At 36.7% G+C, this 18,626-nt stretch overlaps 1 protein-coding gene across 5 annotated transcripts in view; it reads left to right on the top strand.

The window, feature by feature from the left end:
* Positions 1-18,626, top strand: part of CEMIP2 (cell migration inducing hyaluronidase 2) — a 164,115-nt gene that overhangs the window by 117,259 nt on the left and 28,230 nt on the right. For all 5 annotated transcript variants that reach the window (XM_079925819.1, XM_079925822.1, XM_079925818.1 and 2 more), the window contains 6 exons: positions 1,037-1,206; positions 2,273-2,482; positions 2,794-2,999; positions 3,140-3,209; positions 6,526-6,654; positions 8,860-8,948. In XM_079925819.1, the coding sequence (XP_079781945.1) occupies positions 1,037-1,206; positions 2,273-2,482; positions 2,794-2,999; positions 3,140-3,209; positions 6,526-6,654; positions 8,860-8,948 (874 nt within the window). The remainder of the gene's footprint in view (positions 1-1,036; positions 1,207-2,272; positions 2,483-2,793; positions 3,000-3,139; positions 3,210-6,525; positions 6,655-8,859; positions 8,949-18,626) is intronic.

The following is an 18,626-nucleotide window of genomic DNA, read 5'->3' as shown; positions in this document are numbered from 1 at the left end:
TTGCCTCAATTATGGGATTCATTGTGCATTTCACTCATTATATTTCCTTGCTTCTGTAATAAAAATTATACATTTATGATACAAAACAAAATAAAAACAAAACAAAATAATTTATAGTAACTATTTAATAAGTACTCAGTGGGTAATTTAGAGCTTTGAAGGTTAAAGGAAAATTTTTTGCTTTAGAAAAAAATGGGATTGGCCCACTTAGCAATTTTTTCTTGTTTCATTCAGTGTTATACTTTAAGCAGAAAACAAAAAGCTAAAAAACCATGATACGATCTGGCATTAATTTCATTTGGAAATTCCCACTCTTGTTAACAAGTCCATGTGATAATGAGTCTCCATAATCTCAACTCCTGGATTTATTTGTATTTTTCCTTCCTGAGTTTTTATAGTAAAGATCAGATAAAAACTCATTATTAAAGTGTTTCTAAGCTTCCAATAAATGTGGGAATTTAAAAGTGCATAATATTACAATAAGAAGTGGGAAGAGAAAGATGGTTATTTCTGTACTGTTAATGTCCAAATGCAGATTACTTTAGCTTTGAAGTAGAAGCAAAAACAACTTGACACTCTGTGTCAACACATGTTGACACTCTGTCAACATGTACAGAACCATTCGTTTTCCTAGATCCAACATGCATCTGGGTCTTCATGTGTTGTCCTCAAGGGAGTAGAACAAGAGCACATGGACAGGAAGCAGAGAGAGAGAGACAGCATGGATTCTTAGTTAGATTCTGGATTATTGGTGCTGTTCAAGAGAGGACGAACTACTTCAGGGAGGAGTAAGGTCTCTGTGTGTGGATTTGATAGTTGGTAGTGAGGGTTAAGGCATTGAGTGGGGGATTAGACTATATAATCCTTAAAATCTTTACTTCCTGGGATTCTGTGGTTCTGAGGTATTGAAGAATGGAAGAAAACAATAAATTTTAATAATGTCTTGGAGTTACAGAATAAAGAGGACTATCTTTTTGACATAAGTTTTATGTTTTCATTGTTCTAATGTTATTTTTGCTTTGCTCTCATCAACCAGAAACGCCTCAGTTCCTGCACATGGGTGAGATTATAGATGGTGTAGACATGAGAGCTGAGGTTGGAATTCTTACCCAGAATATCGTAATCCGAGGAGAAATGGAAGACTCATGCTACGCTGAAAACCAGTGCCAATTCTTTGATTATGATACCTTTGGGGGACATGTCATGGTAGGCAAAAGGATTTAATGAACTCTTTGAAACCCTGGCTGCTAAGTGCATGTTGAAAAAACTTCAAGTTTTGGAATGAGATCTTTATGGCTATTGAAATCATATTTTATTTCTTTATCCAATAACAATGAGATTTTAGATGATTAGAAGATAAGGTTATATCTTTATTTAGTTGATCTGGACCTATAGTTAAACCATTTAAGAATTGTCCTGTGAAGGATTAAATCAATTTACATTGGGAAGAACCAATTACACAGACAAAGAAACAATCTCAGTATCATGCATGCAATCTCTGAAAGAATCAGTTTTTTTTTTAAAAAACATATTATGAAACGGTAAGCAGTACACATTCAAAATACGTTTCTGTAAAGATATTTTTTGTATGCAGATTTTTACTCTGTAAAAGTACTAAACACTTACTGTGTGCTAAGCATTGCTCTATGTACTAGTGTATTGGACTCCTGGGCTGCATTTTGGCTACATGTGTCTTAAAATCAGTTTTTGTGCATTGAGTAGGCTATTATTGTTGGCTACGTTTCTATTGCACTGGTTTCTAAAATGTTGGTCAGTGTCATTTCTTTGTTTTTAGTAGTGTGATAAAAAATCCAGTGTTTGTAAATATTGAGATCGCTCCAGTGGTGGATCAACAGAGGCGTTTTTAAAAAGGACTCAAGTAAACAACAGTATCTGCTAACTAAAACATTGAGGAAGGATTTAGAAATAATTATTTATCAAACTCTGGTGGAGATTATAGAAATGAAAGAATAAGACAAGACTGGAAATGGCCAAAATATTTGAACAAACCCAAACATATATACAGAAACCATTTCTGTAGTTTTCCATGTTACATTTCCTTTATTCCTAATGAGAGGCTATTTTTATTGCTCTTCAAAGCATTCACTTATGTAAAGAAGCATTTGCTAAATTATGATCTGGGAAAACAGTCTAGTCTAGTCTCCTTCAGATATTTTCTGTTAAAACAATATTTTTTGCTACTTTGCTATTCTGAGCTACTTTGCTGAAGCTACTTTGCTTACGTATTAGTTTGATTTTGGTTATCTTACAGATAAAGAAAAATTTTACTTCAGTCCATCTTTCTCATGTGGAATTGAAACACATGGGTCAGCAGCACCTGGGGCGGTATCCTGTTCATTTTCACCTGTGTGGAGACGTGGATTATAAAGGAGGGTACAGACATGCAACGTTTGTGGACGGCCTATCTATTCATCACAGCTTCTCAAGGTGCATCACTGTGCATGGGACAAATGGCTTGCTGGTAAGTAGCCTCACATTATGTTGATGCATATTATGGAAACAGTTAACTCTCCTTCATTCTCATGACTTCTCAATTTTATATAAGTAAGCTGTTATACCACATGTCTTACTCTATCCTGCTTTACTGAGAGTTCTGCTGTTTTTCTCTGTTCTTTTAAGAGATCAATGAACCCTGACATTTGACTTTGCCCCATCAGCTAAGATCAAAACTTGTTTTTGCTTTTGTACTGAGCATGCCTCATGAATAGCACTTGTCGCTTAAACCGCAGTCAATCTTGTTACCAGTGACATCATACACTTGTATTTCTGCAGATAAAAGACACCATCGGATTTGACACACTAGGTCATTGTTTCTTTTTGGAAGATGGTATTGAACAGAGAAACACTTTGTTCCACAATCTGGGACTCCTCACCAAACCAGGCACCCTACTTCCCACTGATAGGAATAACTCCATGTGTACCACCATGCGGGAAAAAGTGTTTGGAAATTACATCCCTGTGCCTGCCACTGACTGTATGTGAGTAATTGGCGGAGTGAAAAACTCACTTGTGATGGTCAAGGGCTGTTGGCTTTTGGGGAAGATGTTTTGGGGGAGGTTTTTAATAGGTGGGATTTTTCCTGATGAATGTTTAAATAACCTTAAAAAATGCCTTTCAGGGCCGTTTCAACTTTCTGGATTGCTCATCCCAACAATAATCTGATTAATAATGCAGCTGCAGGCTCACAGGTAAATAATAAAGTGCTTCAGTTTTTTTGTATTTAAGTTTGTAAGTATTCTGGTTTATATATATGCATTGTAGTTTGTGGTAATCTAACTCAAGCACCTTGCTTTCTGGTACAGCTTATTTCATTGAGAGCAGGCTATAGCTGAGATGGTTCTTCTATTTTTTCTAAATCATTTGTGCCAGTTAGTGTTTATGAGTGTAGTAAGACAGGCGCTAAATGCCAGAAAAGAGATGGGCTCATATCTAGGGTTATCATGCCATCTCCAGAGTGTATTTTTAGTGTATTATGTACGATCTTTCTGGCTTCCCTATTTCAGTCATATATTAATGAGCAAAGAAAGCCTTATGAGAGTGGATTATTCTGTAGAATATTATGACAATGGTCATTCTGGTCAAAGGGGCACATCCTTTTGTTAAATACAGGGATTGTATACACTTAGGGATTTCGTCTCTTTGGTAAAGCAAGGACTCAATTGTGTGCCTTAAATTGTTTCACATACACATACACAGGGATAATTTAAGAGAATAAATGAACTGTTTTTGGATGACAGAAATGTCTCCTGGATAAGCTTGGAGAAATTTACATTTGTAATTGTGTGTTTTTAGGGCTGCTAATTTATAACATAAAAATGAATCTTTAAGACATGATACTATTATGAGTATATCTGTGCTGAAAACTATAGCACAGAAATATGAGCTTTGAAGCAAAACCTGAATATTCATATATATACATCATGGCTATTAACATTTAAAAAGGAAAGAGATACCTAGCATTGTTTTCCAGGATGAAATAAAAAATAGTTGAAGGGAGTAGTTCTTCAAGATAACCAGAAAACAGGTATCACTGGGTGATGGTAGAATTCACATCTGTGATTTTTCTTAAAAACATAAAACATATAATTCTTATTTGACAGAGCAGAGACCTGGACATTCAATCATTTCAGGCTTCTATTCATTCATTTTTCATCAAATATTTGTTGAGCCCATATGGGATTTGTGTTGAGAGTTTCTGATTGGAAGATGAGATTTTGGGTAAAGGTGACCAAGGGTTTGATGTGCAGTCTTACCCCAGGATCATCTTGTGATCTGTTACATTACAAATCAACAGTCAGAGCAGAGCTTCCTTTCAGCTGTTTTCAGAAGTCATGGGTAGAAGATCAAAGCAAATTGCAAATAGTCCATGAAAAAATGTAAGGTGAGGTTGCCAGACATCCTTATTAGGCCTCATGTGAGAAAAGCAGAAAGCAGGTCTCTATCTTTTCCATCTCCTGTGTGTTCTTCGTCCTTTGCATTCTGTGAGTTCTTTTTTTCTCTCTAGAAAAACTGTTCCAGTAAAGCTCATGTTTTGGCAAGGGTTTTCCTCCCAAAGTAAATCAAACCCTTTCTTCTTGGTACCTTTCCACTGCGTTTTACAAAGCTCCCTTTGCCTGTTTTGACACCACAGAGTTTTAACAGGAAACAGCTGCTACCTCCTTATCCCGCTTTTTCTATCCCCCAACCTGAAACTCCATTGCATCTTGGGAGGGTTTACTCTGCCCTCAGTTTATAGGGCTATGGTATGGAGCCTTCTTCACAGCCCTCCAAGTCTGTTTTGTGCCCAAAAGAATAGAGGTGGCAAACACATTTTTCAGAGTAGTTTGTTTTACTAAGACCCATCTGTAAAGTTTTATCATGGAAAAATGCCACATATTGCATTCGTTTTGGTGATATGTTTTCCACAATTCATATCTCTATGCTCCTAAAGGACTTCGTTACAACTAATATAGTATTTATTACATATATTATATTTTAGTTCTCTCTGTATTTCCCATTAGAGTATGAATTCTTTGAGACCTGGCACTAAATAAATGTTTGCTAAATTTGAATTGATACCATACTTTTCGACTATATATTTGAGTTTTAACAATCTGTTTAATCAGAGTTCCTTCATGTGAAGTTGTCCTTCACATTGGGCTGATTTTTAATTAAATTGTAAAATAAAAAATTATCACAGAGATTAAGAACATTTCATTTCGATTTTTATATCTCATTTTGAGTGTCAGAAATTTTCAAACTGTTCTGCTGCTTTGGTTAAGGTAAGTAACACTGAAGTTGAACAGACAGGACCTAGCCTGAGACAGCATCCTGATTCATGTGTGTGGTGGTTTTTTCTGTTTGGCAAAAATTTGCCTCGGGACAAGAAGGGCACTGGAGTTGTTTGAAAGAAGTCAGTGATGGATAGTTGTTTAATAGGTATGACTCATCTATTGATCAGGTTTGGAGGTAAACAGAAAAAAACCCATATTGCTAAAAGGCTGTGCTGTCCTGGTCACATGGAACGGAAGGGAGGATTTGGTTCTAGTTCTGTATGACTTTTTTTTTCCCCCAGCTGTTATTTAATACTTTGATTTAAAAAATTTTTTTATTGGAGTATAGTTGATTTACAATGTTGTATTAATTTCAGGTGAATCAGTTATACATGTACATATAACCGCTCTTTTTTTTTTAGATTCTTTTCCCATATAGGCCATTACAGAGAACTGAGTAGAGTTCCCTGTGCTATACAGCAGGTTCTTATTAGTTATCTATTTTATATATAGTAGTGTGTATATATCAGTCCCAATCTCCCAGTTTATCCCTGCCCCACCCCCCACACCCGTTATCCCCTGGTAACCAAAAGTTTCTTTTCTATTGGATTGGCCAAATGAACTTTTTGGCCAACCAAATACATCCGTGACTCTACTTCAGTTTTGTGAATAACTTCATTTGTACCCTTTTTTTTAGGTTCCACGTATAAGTGATATCATATGATATTTGTCTTTCTGTGTCTGACTTACTTCACTCAGTATAACAATCTCTAGGTCCAGCCATGTTGCTACAAATGGCATTATTTTGTTCTTTTTCATTGCTGAGTAATATTCCAGTGTGTGTGTGTGTGTGTGTGTGTGTGTGTGTGTGTATGTACATACCACATCTTCTTTATCCATTCCTCTATTGATGGACATTTAGGTTGCTTCCATGTCCTGGCTGCATGAGTTTTTAAAGTAGATAATGATGGGAAAGTTACTTCGAAAATAAATTTTGGTATCAGCCAATTCTATCTTTTGTCCCATCTTACAAGCAAAGTTAAATATGCCTTTTTTTTTTAAGCCTGATATACTGCTTTGAGTGTACTAGATGAGTGCACAACTCTTAGAGTCAATTCTGAACCTGAACCAATGAATAATTAGTGTTAAAAAGATGAAACTTGTTTGTGAAATGCTTAGGTTATGTGAGAGTGTTTCATAGAGTGGCTTTATAAAAGGAGGCTTTTTAATAATCTTGCCCTTTTAATTATAGGATGCTGGAATATGGTATTTATTCCACAAGGAACCTACGGGGGAATCCAGTGGATTGCAGCTCTTAGCAAAACCAGAACTCACTCCATTGGGAATATTTTATAACAACAGGGTCCATTCAAGTTTTAAGGTAGGTTCCTAAATTTTAACAATCAGTACATAACGATTTGCAGGGTAAAGGATGGACTACTGTGATTACAACTGAGAAATGTTAATATTAGGTAGAACTTGTCATCAGAGAAAGTAATTTGTGATTAAATAAGCAGACTCCTAACCTTGCCACATTCAGGATGTATAGACAGCTTTCTGTTTATACACACATAGGAATATATGCTACGGCACACATGTACATGCAATCTGAATAATTATAATAATGGACTTGACCTATGAATCCTCATCCTCTTCCTTCCCTCCCCTTGCCTTCTTTCCAATCTTTAATATCATTACATGTTTCTAAGGATGTACACATTAGTGTATTATATGCTTCTGGAGCTTAAAAAGCATATTTTCTCTCTTCTCTCAGTGCTAATAGGGTGTCCTATTGGACACTTAATACTAGTTATGTAAATAGTGAAATATTGTTTAAGAATATTTGACCCAATTTAAAATGATATATAGGTCAAGGAGACGAAAGGCCATTTAAGAACTCTAACTTTCATGATATTTGGCACTTGTCCCCACCTCCCTGGTGATAAATGCATCTGGTTCATTTTATGCTCCCAAGGCATCTTGATATTTTCATCATGTGATACAATGCCCAGATTCTTTACTCTGATGTGCCCATCAAAGTTGAATTAATACTTTCCATTTATGATACTCAGAGGATCCTTTAAAAACCTAAGTGTGATGTACTTTGAAGAGCTTAGAATCACTTGATGAAGACTTGAGAGAGGAAAAAACTTAGAAAGAATTGTGGTTTTTATGAACTGAATAGTTGATTAAGGCTAGTAACTGTTGAAAGCAGCACTTCAAAGCAGAAATCCTCAAAATTTTCTAATTATAAGTGGTATTACAAAAAACACCTTATTCTAATTAATTTTTTAAATGTCATATACCATGAGGACATGTAGTAATCTACTGTATCAATTTAAAATAAAAGGTATTAGATCTAAATAATGAGTGGATTATTAGGTTTTAACTTATTAAATTTGGGACTGACTATCCAGAGTGATATCAGACATCCAGCCTGCTGGGTGTCTCAGGGACACATAAATAAAATGTGTTCAACACGAAAATCCTTATTTTTGTCCCCAGACCCATTTCTGTGTCTTCGTTTCAGTGAATGAAACCATTAGCCACTTAATTGCCCAGACTAGAAATATATGAACCTTTATTGTTTGTTTCCTTTCCCTTATCCTTAGACATTTTATTAATTACAAATGGTATCAATTCTACCTAGTAAAGAATTCTCACTCTATTTTACCTGTTACTACTGTCACGAGTCTAGATCACCTTTATTTCTCTTCTGGATTACTGTAGTCAGCTCCTATTTTTTCTCTTATCTCTCTTTTTTGCCCCTTTCTAATTCATTATCCATCTTGTAGCCACAGTATTCTTTCTTAAAATGCACTTGATTCCATTGCCTTTATTAAATGTCCCATTGTCTTGACTCTTTAGCGTATCAACTCTGCACCATCTGGCATTTGCTTCTCTTTAGTCTTCTTCCTTACCTTTCCTCCCTATATACATTTCCTGTTAGTCCAGCTAAGATTTTTTTCCCTCAGATGTGCCATGCTTTCTCTCATCCCCAGATGTTTTGTACAAATGATTCCCTTGAGTACATTCCGCTGGGTTCTTCAACCGTTTCCCACCCACTCCCTGCCCTTCATCTCTGACCTGTTCTGTGTGGTTAGTTCCTTTAAGTTTCAGCTTTAGGATGTCACTTCTTTTTGGAGACATTCCCTGAATTCTCTCTCTCTTACCTTCACAAAAGTTCTTATCTTGGTGCTTTTCTTATGTGCTGCCAAAGCATCATCTGCTTCCTTTGTTATATGCTTATAATATTGGATGGTAATTGTTTATTTCATTGCATGTCATCCTGCTAGTTTATGTGTCAGTAACAGCAAAGACCATAGTTTTCTGGTTGACGTATAATGCTTGGTGCCTACCCTAAGGTGGGCACTAAATAAGTGTTTGCTGAATGACCGAATGAGTAAAAGTATTAAAAAAAATACAGTAAAGTAGCTCTTTTTGTAATACCTTTGCTTTGCTGTTTATTCCCTTCTCCCTCCTTTTTTGGTAGATGTGATAAGCTAAAACTTATTTCATGAATCATTATATATATAGTTATAACTTGGGATTCATATTCATTTCAGTCCATTATTATATTTTCCAGGCTGGCTTATTTATTGACAAAGGTGTCAAAACAACCAATGCTAGTGCTGCTGACCCAAGGGAGTACCTCTGTTTGGATAACAGTGCAAGGTAGAACTGGTCCTTTTAAATCACATTCAAGCCATATCTTGCCAAAGTAAAACTTTCTGAGTTAAGCTGTTGCGCTCTTTCTCCAGTAACATGTTTAAAATGAAGTTTTCAGGGTTTGTAGGAGGGTTTTGGAAAAACATTTATTTTGCTGTTCTAGGTCCTGTGGCTGGGCTTTTCATCTTATTGAGATGCCAAAGAAATTGATGCTTTTTCTCTTTTTGACAGTTGTAAATTGATGTTAGAGAGAGTTGTAGAAAGAGAAAGAAAAAGAAGAGAGATATGTTGAAAAAGGGTTCAAAATTTGGCCAAAAGTAGAACATGATTCATTGAAAAACAAGTTAAGCTAAGATGTTTTAATATAATCCCTGAAAACCAAGGCATATATAATTTATTGTTAGTGGTCAAAGTGGAATGTCGCGTTAAATCTGTTTCAAAGGGAAAAGTCTCAAACTTGATGATTAAGCTAGTTCTGGTTCAGTTCTTCGTAGTCTCAGATGCATATCATAGCTGGGCTATGTGTTACTCTCCTTTATAACCACAAAATGTGGTTAGGATATGGATCAGCATTTCAACAAAGTTTTTTTTTTTACATGCTGTGTATGAGCCAAAATAAATAAAATATCTCCAATGGAAACAAAATTTTCTGGAAAAGATGGCAACTTAAGGTCATATTCAGTAGAAGTTGTGTACATGTTATTTTTCTATACTTCAAGTTGATTGACCAACTAAAGGATCTGAAAGGGTTCTAGATTTAATAGGCTCTGTTGACAGTTATTTACGAAAAGGATGACAGGCGCTATTGTTCACAAGGGAATAAAGTAGGAGTCACAATGGAGGTTGGTAAAGCAGAATCCTTGTGACACAGTAATAAAGGTCAGGAGAAAACTGGGCAAATAAGTTAGTAGAATTAGTCATTGTTAAAGGTCAAGATGAGCCTGAAATATATTAAAGCAATGATCAGAAAACATTTGACAAGTGGAGAAATTGTGGGCATTGTTTAAATAAAACACAAGGAAGGTACTGGACACCTAATAGCTGGGCAAGGTATGACATGGAAAAAGAGGAGATAAACTTGAGATGAAAAAGGAGCATACAGATGACAACAAATTATGAACCAAAAAGAGAATATTAACTGACAAAACAAATCTTTGCTAGAAGATTGCTGCTGCTTTTTAAAAGAGTTTGTTATAACTGGTAGAACTAATAATGTGTACTTTGCTAAGTTAGTATTAACAGAAAAATCTTTATACACAGCACAATTGACTCTCTTATCTGCCTTAAAAAATTACATGTGTGTGTATAAATGGATGGATGAGAAAATATATTTCAGAATCTATTGATATTTTCATTATACTTGACAATAAAATAACTTGTTCATCGTGGCCTAAGAAGTTCTTTACTGTGTGTGAGTGTATGATATTATGATAATGGTATTCTTTCCTCTGCTTTCTGTTACTTTTGTTACTAGTTTATAAATACATACATATTGGTAAGGAATTAGACTCCATTTGGAAGTTGTTATTGAAAAGAACTGATTATAGGAGAGGAGTAACAAGACATTTGACAGCTAGTATATACATTTAATTTTGTATAAACTGATGTATAAGATATGCCCTCATGCATTCATGCAGTTCAGACATGAGTAAAAATGATAAAACTTAAACACAAATAAGTAATAAGCCAGCCCATGAATTAAACATCAGACTCATGGGATCCAGAAGATATTTAGTCTGTTCAACAAAGGGGAAGTTGACCTAATAGTTAATCAGATGAGCCTTTCCTTGTGTCTTCAAGATATGAAATTACAGGAATCCAAAGACGGGATATTTTAAATCCAGAAAGCTCCCAGTTTAAGATTGGGAAATTTCATCTAAAAGGGTAAAAGAGCATGAGAACCAACAAGTGCATTTAAAGCAGAGGACAATTAAGGGAGAGTTGGGAAGTGTGCTGAAGGCTTATACATGAAGGTGATAGAAAATTAACAGCATTTTCTACATACCAAGTGGGAAAGAGGATGAAAAATAAAGGTTGTCTGAGCAAGTGGTCAGTGATTTATATGGATAGAAATTTCAGAAAAAATGAGACGGCTACAGCAGAAAATCAGATGTTGCTTTACTGTACTTTTTTTTTTTTTTCCTTTTTGGCTTTCTTTTAGAACATTGTGTAGTTTCTTTACCAGAACTCTTCCATCTGCTTGATATTATGTGATGACTGCAAAGCTGTTTGGCAGCAACTACAATGCCAGAAGAGTGGGTGATGGCTCAGAGTCAGACTTTTTACCCCTTAGGTCAGAGCCATTTAGTGTAAGGCCTTATGTACACAATCTAAGGGTGGATGTAGCGCTTTCTAGATTGGTCTCCTTACCATCCGTTCTCCATTATCCTTTCACCAAGTAGCAGCTAGTGACCAGTTAAAAAGTGAAATATGGTTATATCACTGCCCTGACTCCATGTTTCTGATGACTTTCCATCACACTTATTTATTTATCCACCTGCTTTATTGAGGTATGATTGACATGTAAAAAGCTGTGCATATATAATGTATAGAACTCGGTAAGTTTGGAGATAAGTACACAGCCATGAACTCTCAAGGGCATAGACTTATCCATCACCTGCCAAAGTTTCCTTCTACCTCCTTTATGGTCATTATTTTTTTAATTAAAAAATAAATTTTTTGTGGAAAGATCACTTACCTGAAGATCTACTCTCAGCAAATTTTAAGTATACAATACAGTATTTTTAGCTATAGGCACTATGCTGTAGAGTAGATCTCTAGACTTTATTTATCTTACATAACTAAACCTTTTGTGCCCCTTTGACTATCACTTCGCCATTTCCTCCTCCCTCCAGCCCCTGGCAACCACCATTCTACTTTTACCTTTGCATTTAGAATAAAGAACCACACCCTTGCCTGGCACATGCCTTCCTGTCTATCCTCTCCCTCTTGGTTCTTACTTACCAGCCAATCTGCTTGTTGTCCCTTGAATATGCCAAGCTCACTCATGCCTAAGAACCTTTGCACTTGCTGTCTTCTGGGCATAGCTGCTTCTCAAATCATACATATTTGATGAGCACCTACCATGTGCCAGCAACTTTCATAGTGATGTTTGTGCACATGATGTTTCTTTCACGTATGATTGAAAATCTCAACTGGCTGAAATGGTTTTTGTAAAGCTGTGTAGTTTTTTCTCTCCCAACCTGCCCAGCTCTGTAAGATTATGATGGAAATGATCTTTTTAAAAATTAGGTGGCCTTATGGAATTATTTGAGTTGTTACAGTTGACAGAGGTTTTTTTGTTGTTTTTTTTGGTGGGGGGGTGCCATGCTGCATAGCATGTGGGATCTTACTTCCCCGACCAGGGATTGAACCCGTGCCCCCTGCAGTGGAAGTGCGGAGTGCTAACCACTGAACCACCAGGGAATTCCCGGTAAACAGGGTTTTCTGTTTTTTTTTTTAAGAAAAAAATTTTGAATTTTATTTTATTTTTTTATACAGCAGGTTCTTATTAGTTATCCATTTTATACACATCAGTGTATACATGTCAATCCCAATCTCCCAATTCATCACACACACACACCCCCACCGCTTTCCCCCCTTGATGTCCATACGTTTGTTCTCTACGTCTGTGTATCAGTTTCTACCCTGCAAACCGGTTCATCTGCACCATTTTTCTAGGTTCCACATGTATGCTTTAATATACAATATTTGTTTTTCTCTTTCTGACTTACTTCACTCTGTATGACAGTCTCTAGATGCATCCACCTCTCTACAAATGACCCACTTTCGTTCCTTTTTATGGCTGAGTAATATTCCATTGTATATATGTACCACAACTTCTTTATCTATTTGTCTGTTGATGGCTTTTAGGTTGCTTCCATGACCTGGCTGTTGTAAATAGTGCTGTGATGAACATTGGGGTGCATGTGTCTTTTTGAATTATGGTTTTCTCTGGGTGTATGTCCAGTAGCGGGATTGCTGGGTCATATGGTAATTCTATTTTTAGTTTTTTAAGAAATCTCCATACTGTTCTCCATAGTGGCTGTATCAATTTACATTCCCACCAGCAGTGCAAGAGTGTTCCCTTTTCTCCACACCGTCTCCAGCATTTGTTGTTTGTAGATTTTCTGATGATACCCATTCTAAATGGTGTGAGGTGATACCTCATTGTAGTTTTGATTTGCATTTCTCTAATAGTGATGTTGAACAGTTTTTCATGTGCTTCTTGGCCATCTGTGTGTCTTCTTTGGAGAAATGTCTATTTACGTCTTCTGCCCATTTTTTGATTGGGTTGTTTGTTTTTTTAATATTGAGCTGCATGAGCTGTTTATATATTTTGGAGATTAATCCTTTGGTGATTCGTTTGCAAACATTTTCTCCCATTTTAAGGGTTGTCTTTTCATCTTGTTTGTAGTTTCCTTTGCTTTGCAAAAGCTTTTAAGTTTGATTAGGTCCCATTTGTTTATTTTTGTTTTTATTTCCATTACTCTAGGAGGTGGATCAAAAAAGATATTGCTGTGATTTATGTCAAAGAGTGTTCTTCCTGTGTTTTTCTCTACGAGTTTTACAGTGTCTAGTCTTACATTTAGGTCTCTAATCCATTTTGAGTTTATTTTTGTGTATGGTGTTAGGGAGTATTCTAATTTCATTCTTTTACATGTAGCTATCCAATTTTCCCAGCACCACTTATTGAAGAGACTGTCTTTTTTCCATTGTATATCCTTGACTCCTTTGTCATAGATTAGTTGACCATAGGTGCATGGGTTTATCTCTGGGCTTTCTATTCTGTTCCATTGATCTGTATTTCTGTTTTTGTGCCAGTACCATATTGTCTTGATTACTGTAGCTTTGTAGTATAGTATGAAATAAGGGAGTCTGATTCCTCCAGCTCCATTTTTTTCCCTCAAAACTGCTTTGGCTATTCAGGGTCTTTTGTGTCTCCATACAAATTTTAAGATTTTTTGTTCTAGTTCAGTAAAAAATGCCATTGATAATTTGATGGGGATTGCATTGAATCTGTCGATTGCTTTGGGTAGTATAGTCATTTTCACAATATTGATTCTTCCAATCCAAGAACATGGTATAGCTCTTCATCAGTTTGTATCGTCTTTAATTTTTTTCATCAGTGTCTTATAGTTTTCTGCATATAGGTCTTTTGTCTCCCTAGGTAGGTTTACTCCTCAGTATTTTATTCTTTTTGATACAGTGGTAAATGGGAGTGTTTCCTTAATTTCTCTTTCAGATTTTTCATCATTAGTGTGTAGGAATGCAAGAGATTTCTGCATTAAATTTGTATCCTGCTACTTTACCAAATTCATTGATTAGCTCTAGTAGTTTTCTGGTAGCATCTTTAGGATTCTCTATGTATAGTATCATGTCATCTGCAAACAGTGACAGTTTTACTTCTTCTTTTCCAATTTATATTCCTTTTATTTATTTTTCTTCTCTAATTACTGTGCTATGTTGAATAATAGTTGTGAGAGTGGACATCCTTGTCTTGTTCCTGATCTCAGAGGAGATGCTTTCAGTTTTTCACCATTGAGAATGATGTTTGTCGTGGCTGTGTCGTATATGGCCTTTATTATGTTGAGATAGATTCCCTCTATGCCCACTTTCTGGAGAGTTTTTATCATAAATGGGTATTGAATTTTGTCAAATGCTTTTTCAGCATCTATTGAGATGATCATATGGTTTTTATTCTTCAGTTTGTTAACATGGTGTATCACATTGATTGATTTGCATATATTGAAGAATCCTTGCATCCCTGGGATAAATCTCAGTTGATCATGGTGCATGATCCTTTTAATGTGTTATTGGATTCTCTTTGCTAGTATTTTGTTGAGGATTTTTGCATCTATATTCATCGGTGATATTGGTCTGTCATTTTGTTTTCTTGTAGTATATTTGTCTGTTTTTGGTATCAGGGTGATGGTGGCCTCATAGAATGAGTTTGGGAGTGTTCCTTCCTCTGCAATTTCTTGAAAGAGTTTGAGAAGAATTGGTGTTATCTATTCTCTAAATGTTTGATAGAATTCACCTGTGAAGCCATCTGGTCCTGGACTTTTGTTTGTTGGAATTTTTTTTTTTTTGGAAGATTTTTAATCACAGTTTCAATTTCATTACTTGTGATTGGTCTGTTCATATTTTCTATTTCTTCCTGGTTCAGTCTTGGAAGGTTATGCTTTTCTAAGAATTTGTCCATTTCTTTGAGGTTGTCCATTTTATTGGCATAGAGTTGCTTATAGTAGTCTCTTAGGATGCTTTGTATTTCTGTGATGTCTGTTGTAACTTCTCCTTTTTCATTTCTAATTTTTTTGACTTGAGCCCTCTCCCTCTTTTTCTTGATGAGTCTGGCTAATGGTTTATCAAGTTTGTTTATCTTCTCAAAGAACCACGTTCTAGTTTTATTGATCCTTGCTATTGTTTTCTTTTTTTCTACTTCGTTTATTTCTGCTCTGATCTTTATGATTTCTTTCCTTCTACAAACTTTGGGTTTTGTTTGTTCATCTCTCTCTAGTTCCTTTAGGCGTAAGGTTAGGTTGTTTATTTGAGATTTTTCTTGTTTCTTGAGGTAGGCTTGTATTGCTATAAATTTCCCTCTTAGAACTGCTGCATCCCAGAAGTTTTGGATCATCGTGTTTTCATTGTAGTTTGTCTCTAGGTATTTTTTGATTTCCTCTTTGATTTCTTCAGTGATCTCTTGGTTATATAGTAACATACTGTTTATCCTCCATGTGTTTGTGTTTTTTACATTTTTTTCCCCTGTAATTGATTTCTAATTTCATAGTGTTGTGGTCAGAAAAGGTGCTTGATATGATTTCAATTTTCTTAAATTTACTGAGGCTTGATTTGTGACCCAAGGTGTGATCTGTCCTGGAGAATGTTCCATGTGCACTTGAGAAGAAAGTGTAAGCTGCTGTTTTTGGATGGAATATCCTATAAATATCAATTAAATCTATCTGATCTGTTGTGTCACTTAAAGTTTCTATCTCCTTATTAATTTTCTGTTTGGATGATCCATCCATTGGTGTAAGTGAGGTGTTAATGTCCCCACTATTATTGTGTTACTGTCCATTTCCTCTTTTATAGCTGTTAGCAGTTGCCTTATGTATTGAGGTGCTCCTATGTTGGGTGCATATATATTTATAATTGTTATATCTTCTTCTTGGATTGATTCCTTGATCATTATGTAGTGTCCTTCCTTGTCTCTTGTAACATTCTTTATTTTAAAGTCTATTTTATCTGATATGAGTATTGCTACTCCAGCTTTCTTTTGATTTCCATTTGCATGGATTTCTTTTTCCGTCTCCTCACTTTCAGTCGTATGTGTCCCTAGGTCTGAAGTGGGTCTCTTGTAGACAGCATATATATGGGTCTTGTTTTTGTATCCATTCAGCGAGCCTGTGTCTTTTGGTTGGAACGTGTAATCCATTCACGTTTAAGGTAATTATCGATATGTATGTTCCTATTAGCATTTTCTTAATTGTTTTGGGTTTGTTTTTGTAGGTTCTTTTCTTCTCTTGTGTTTCCCACTTAGAGAAGTTCCTTTAGCATTTGTTGTAGAGCTGGTTTGGTGTTGCTGAATTCTCTTAGCTTTTGCTTGTCTGTAAAGCTTTTGATTTCTCCGTCAAATCTGAATGAGATCCTCGCCAGGTTGAGTAATCTTGGTTGTAGTTTCTTCCCTTTCATCACTTTAAATATATCATGCCACTCCCTTCTGGCTTGTAGAGTTTCTGCTGAGAAATCAGCTGTTAACCTTATGGGAGTTCCCTTGTATGTTATTTGTTGTTTCTCCCTTGTTGCTTTCAATAATTTTTCTTTTTCTTTAATTTTTGTGAATTTGATTACTGTGTGTCTCATTGTGTTTCTCCTTGGGTTTATCCTGCGTGGGGTTCTCTGCGCTTCCTGGACTTGGGTGGCTATTTCCTTTCTCGTGTTATGGAAGTTTTCAAGTATAATCTCTTCAAATATTTTCCCACGTCCTTTCTCTCTGTCTTCCTGTGTTGGGACCCGTATTATGTGAATGTTGTTGCGTTGAATGTTGTCCCAGAGGTCTCTTAGGCTGTCTTCATTTCTTTTCATTCTTTTTTCTTTATTCTGTTCCATGGCAGTGAATTCCACCATTCTGTCTTCCAGGTCACTTATGCGTTCTTCTGCCTCAGTTATTCTGCTACTGATTCCTTCCAGTGTATTTTCCATTTCAGTTATTGTATTGTTCATCTCTGTTTGTTTGTTCTTTAATTCTTCTAGTTGTTTGTTCTTTAATCCTTCTAGGTGTTTGTTAAACATTTCTTACATCTTCTATATCTTTGCCTCCATTCTTTTTCTGAGGTCCTGGATCATCTTCACTATCATTATTCTGAATTCTTTTTCTAGAAGGTTGCATATCTCCACTTCATTTAGTTGTTTTCTGGGGTTTTATCTTGTTCCTTCATCTGTTACACAGTCCTCTGCCTTTTCATTTTGTCCCTGTTACTGTGAATGTGGTTTTCGTTCCACAGGCTGCAGAATTGTAGTTCTTCTTGCTTCTGCTGTCTGCCCTCTGGTGGATGACGCTATCTAAGAGGCTTGTGCAAGTTTCCTGATGTGAGGGACTGGTGGTGGGTAGAGCTGGGTGTTGCTCTGGTGGGCACAGCTCAGTAAAACTTTAATCTGCTTGTCTGCTGATGGGTGGAGCTGGGTTCCCTCCCTGTTCATTGTTTGGCCGGAGGCAGCCCAACACTAAACCCTACCCGGACTTTGCTGGGGCTAATGGCAGACTCTGGGAGGACTCACGCCAAGGAGTACTTCCCAGAACTTTTGCTGCCAGTGTCCTTGTCCCCACGGTGAGCCACAGCCACCCCCTGCCTCTGCAGGAGACCCTCCAACCCTAGCAGGTAGGTCTGGTTCAATCTCCTATGGGGTCACTGCTCCTTCCCCTGGGTCCTGATGCGCACACTACTTTGTGTGTGCCCGCCAAGAGTGGAGTCTCTGTTTCTCCCAGTCCTGTCAAAGTCCTGCAGTCAAATCCCGCTAGGCTTCAAAGTCTGATTCTCTAGGAATTCCTCCTCCCGTTGCCAGCCCTTCAGCTTGGGAAGCCTGACGTGGGACTCAGAACCTTCACTCCAGTGGGTGGACTTCTGTGGTATAAGTGTACTCCAGTTTTTGAGTCAACCACCCAGCAGTTATAGGATTTGATTTTCTTGAGATTGAGCCCTTCCTGCCGTATCATTGTGGCCTCTTGTTTGTTTTTGGATGTGGGGTATCTTTTTTGGTGAGTGCCATTGTCTTCCTGTCATTGATTGTTTAGCAGTTAGTTGTGATTCCGTTGCTCTCGCAGGAGGGAGTGAGCGCACGTCCTTCTATTCTGCCATCTTGAACCAATCTCCCTGGTTAACAGTTTTTTTTGTTTTGTTTTGTTTTGTTTTGTTTTTGTGGTACGCAGGCCTCCCACTGTTGTGGCCTCTCCTGTTGTGGCGCGCAGGCTCCGGACTCGCAGGCTCAGCGGCCATGGCTCACGGGCCCATCTGCTCCGCGGCATGTGGGATCTTCCCGGACCGGGGCACAAACCTGTGTCCCCTGCATCAGCAGGGGGACTCTCAACAACTGCGCCACCAGGGAAGCCCCTGGTTAACAGTTTTTGATACCAATTTTTTTTGCCTTTTCAATAAGGTCCTTGTAAATATTTTACAAGGATAAGAA

This window comes from Stenella coeruleoalba (assembly GCF_951394435.1).
Source record: "Stenella coeruleoalba genome assembly, chromosome: 7".
NCBI classification, from domain to species: Eukaryota; Metazoa; Chordata; class Mammalia; order Artiodactyla; family Delphinidae; genus Stenella; species Stenella coeruleoalba.
This window is presented reverse-complemented; position numbering and strand designations above follow the sequence as displayed.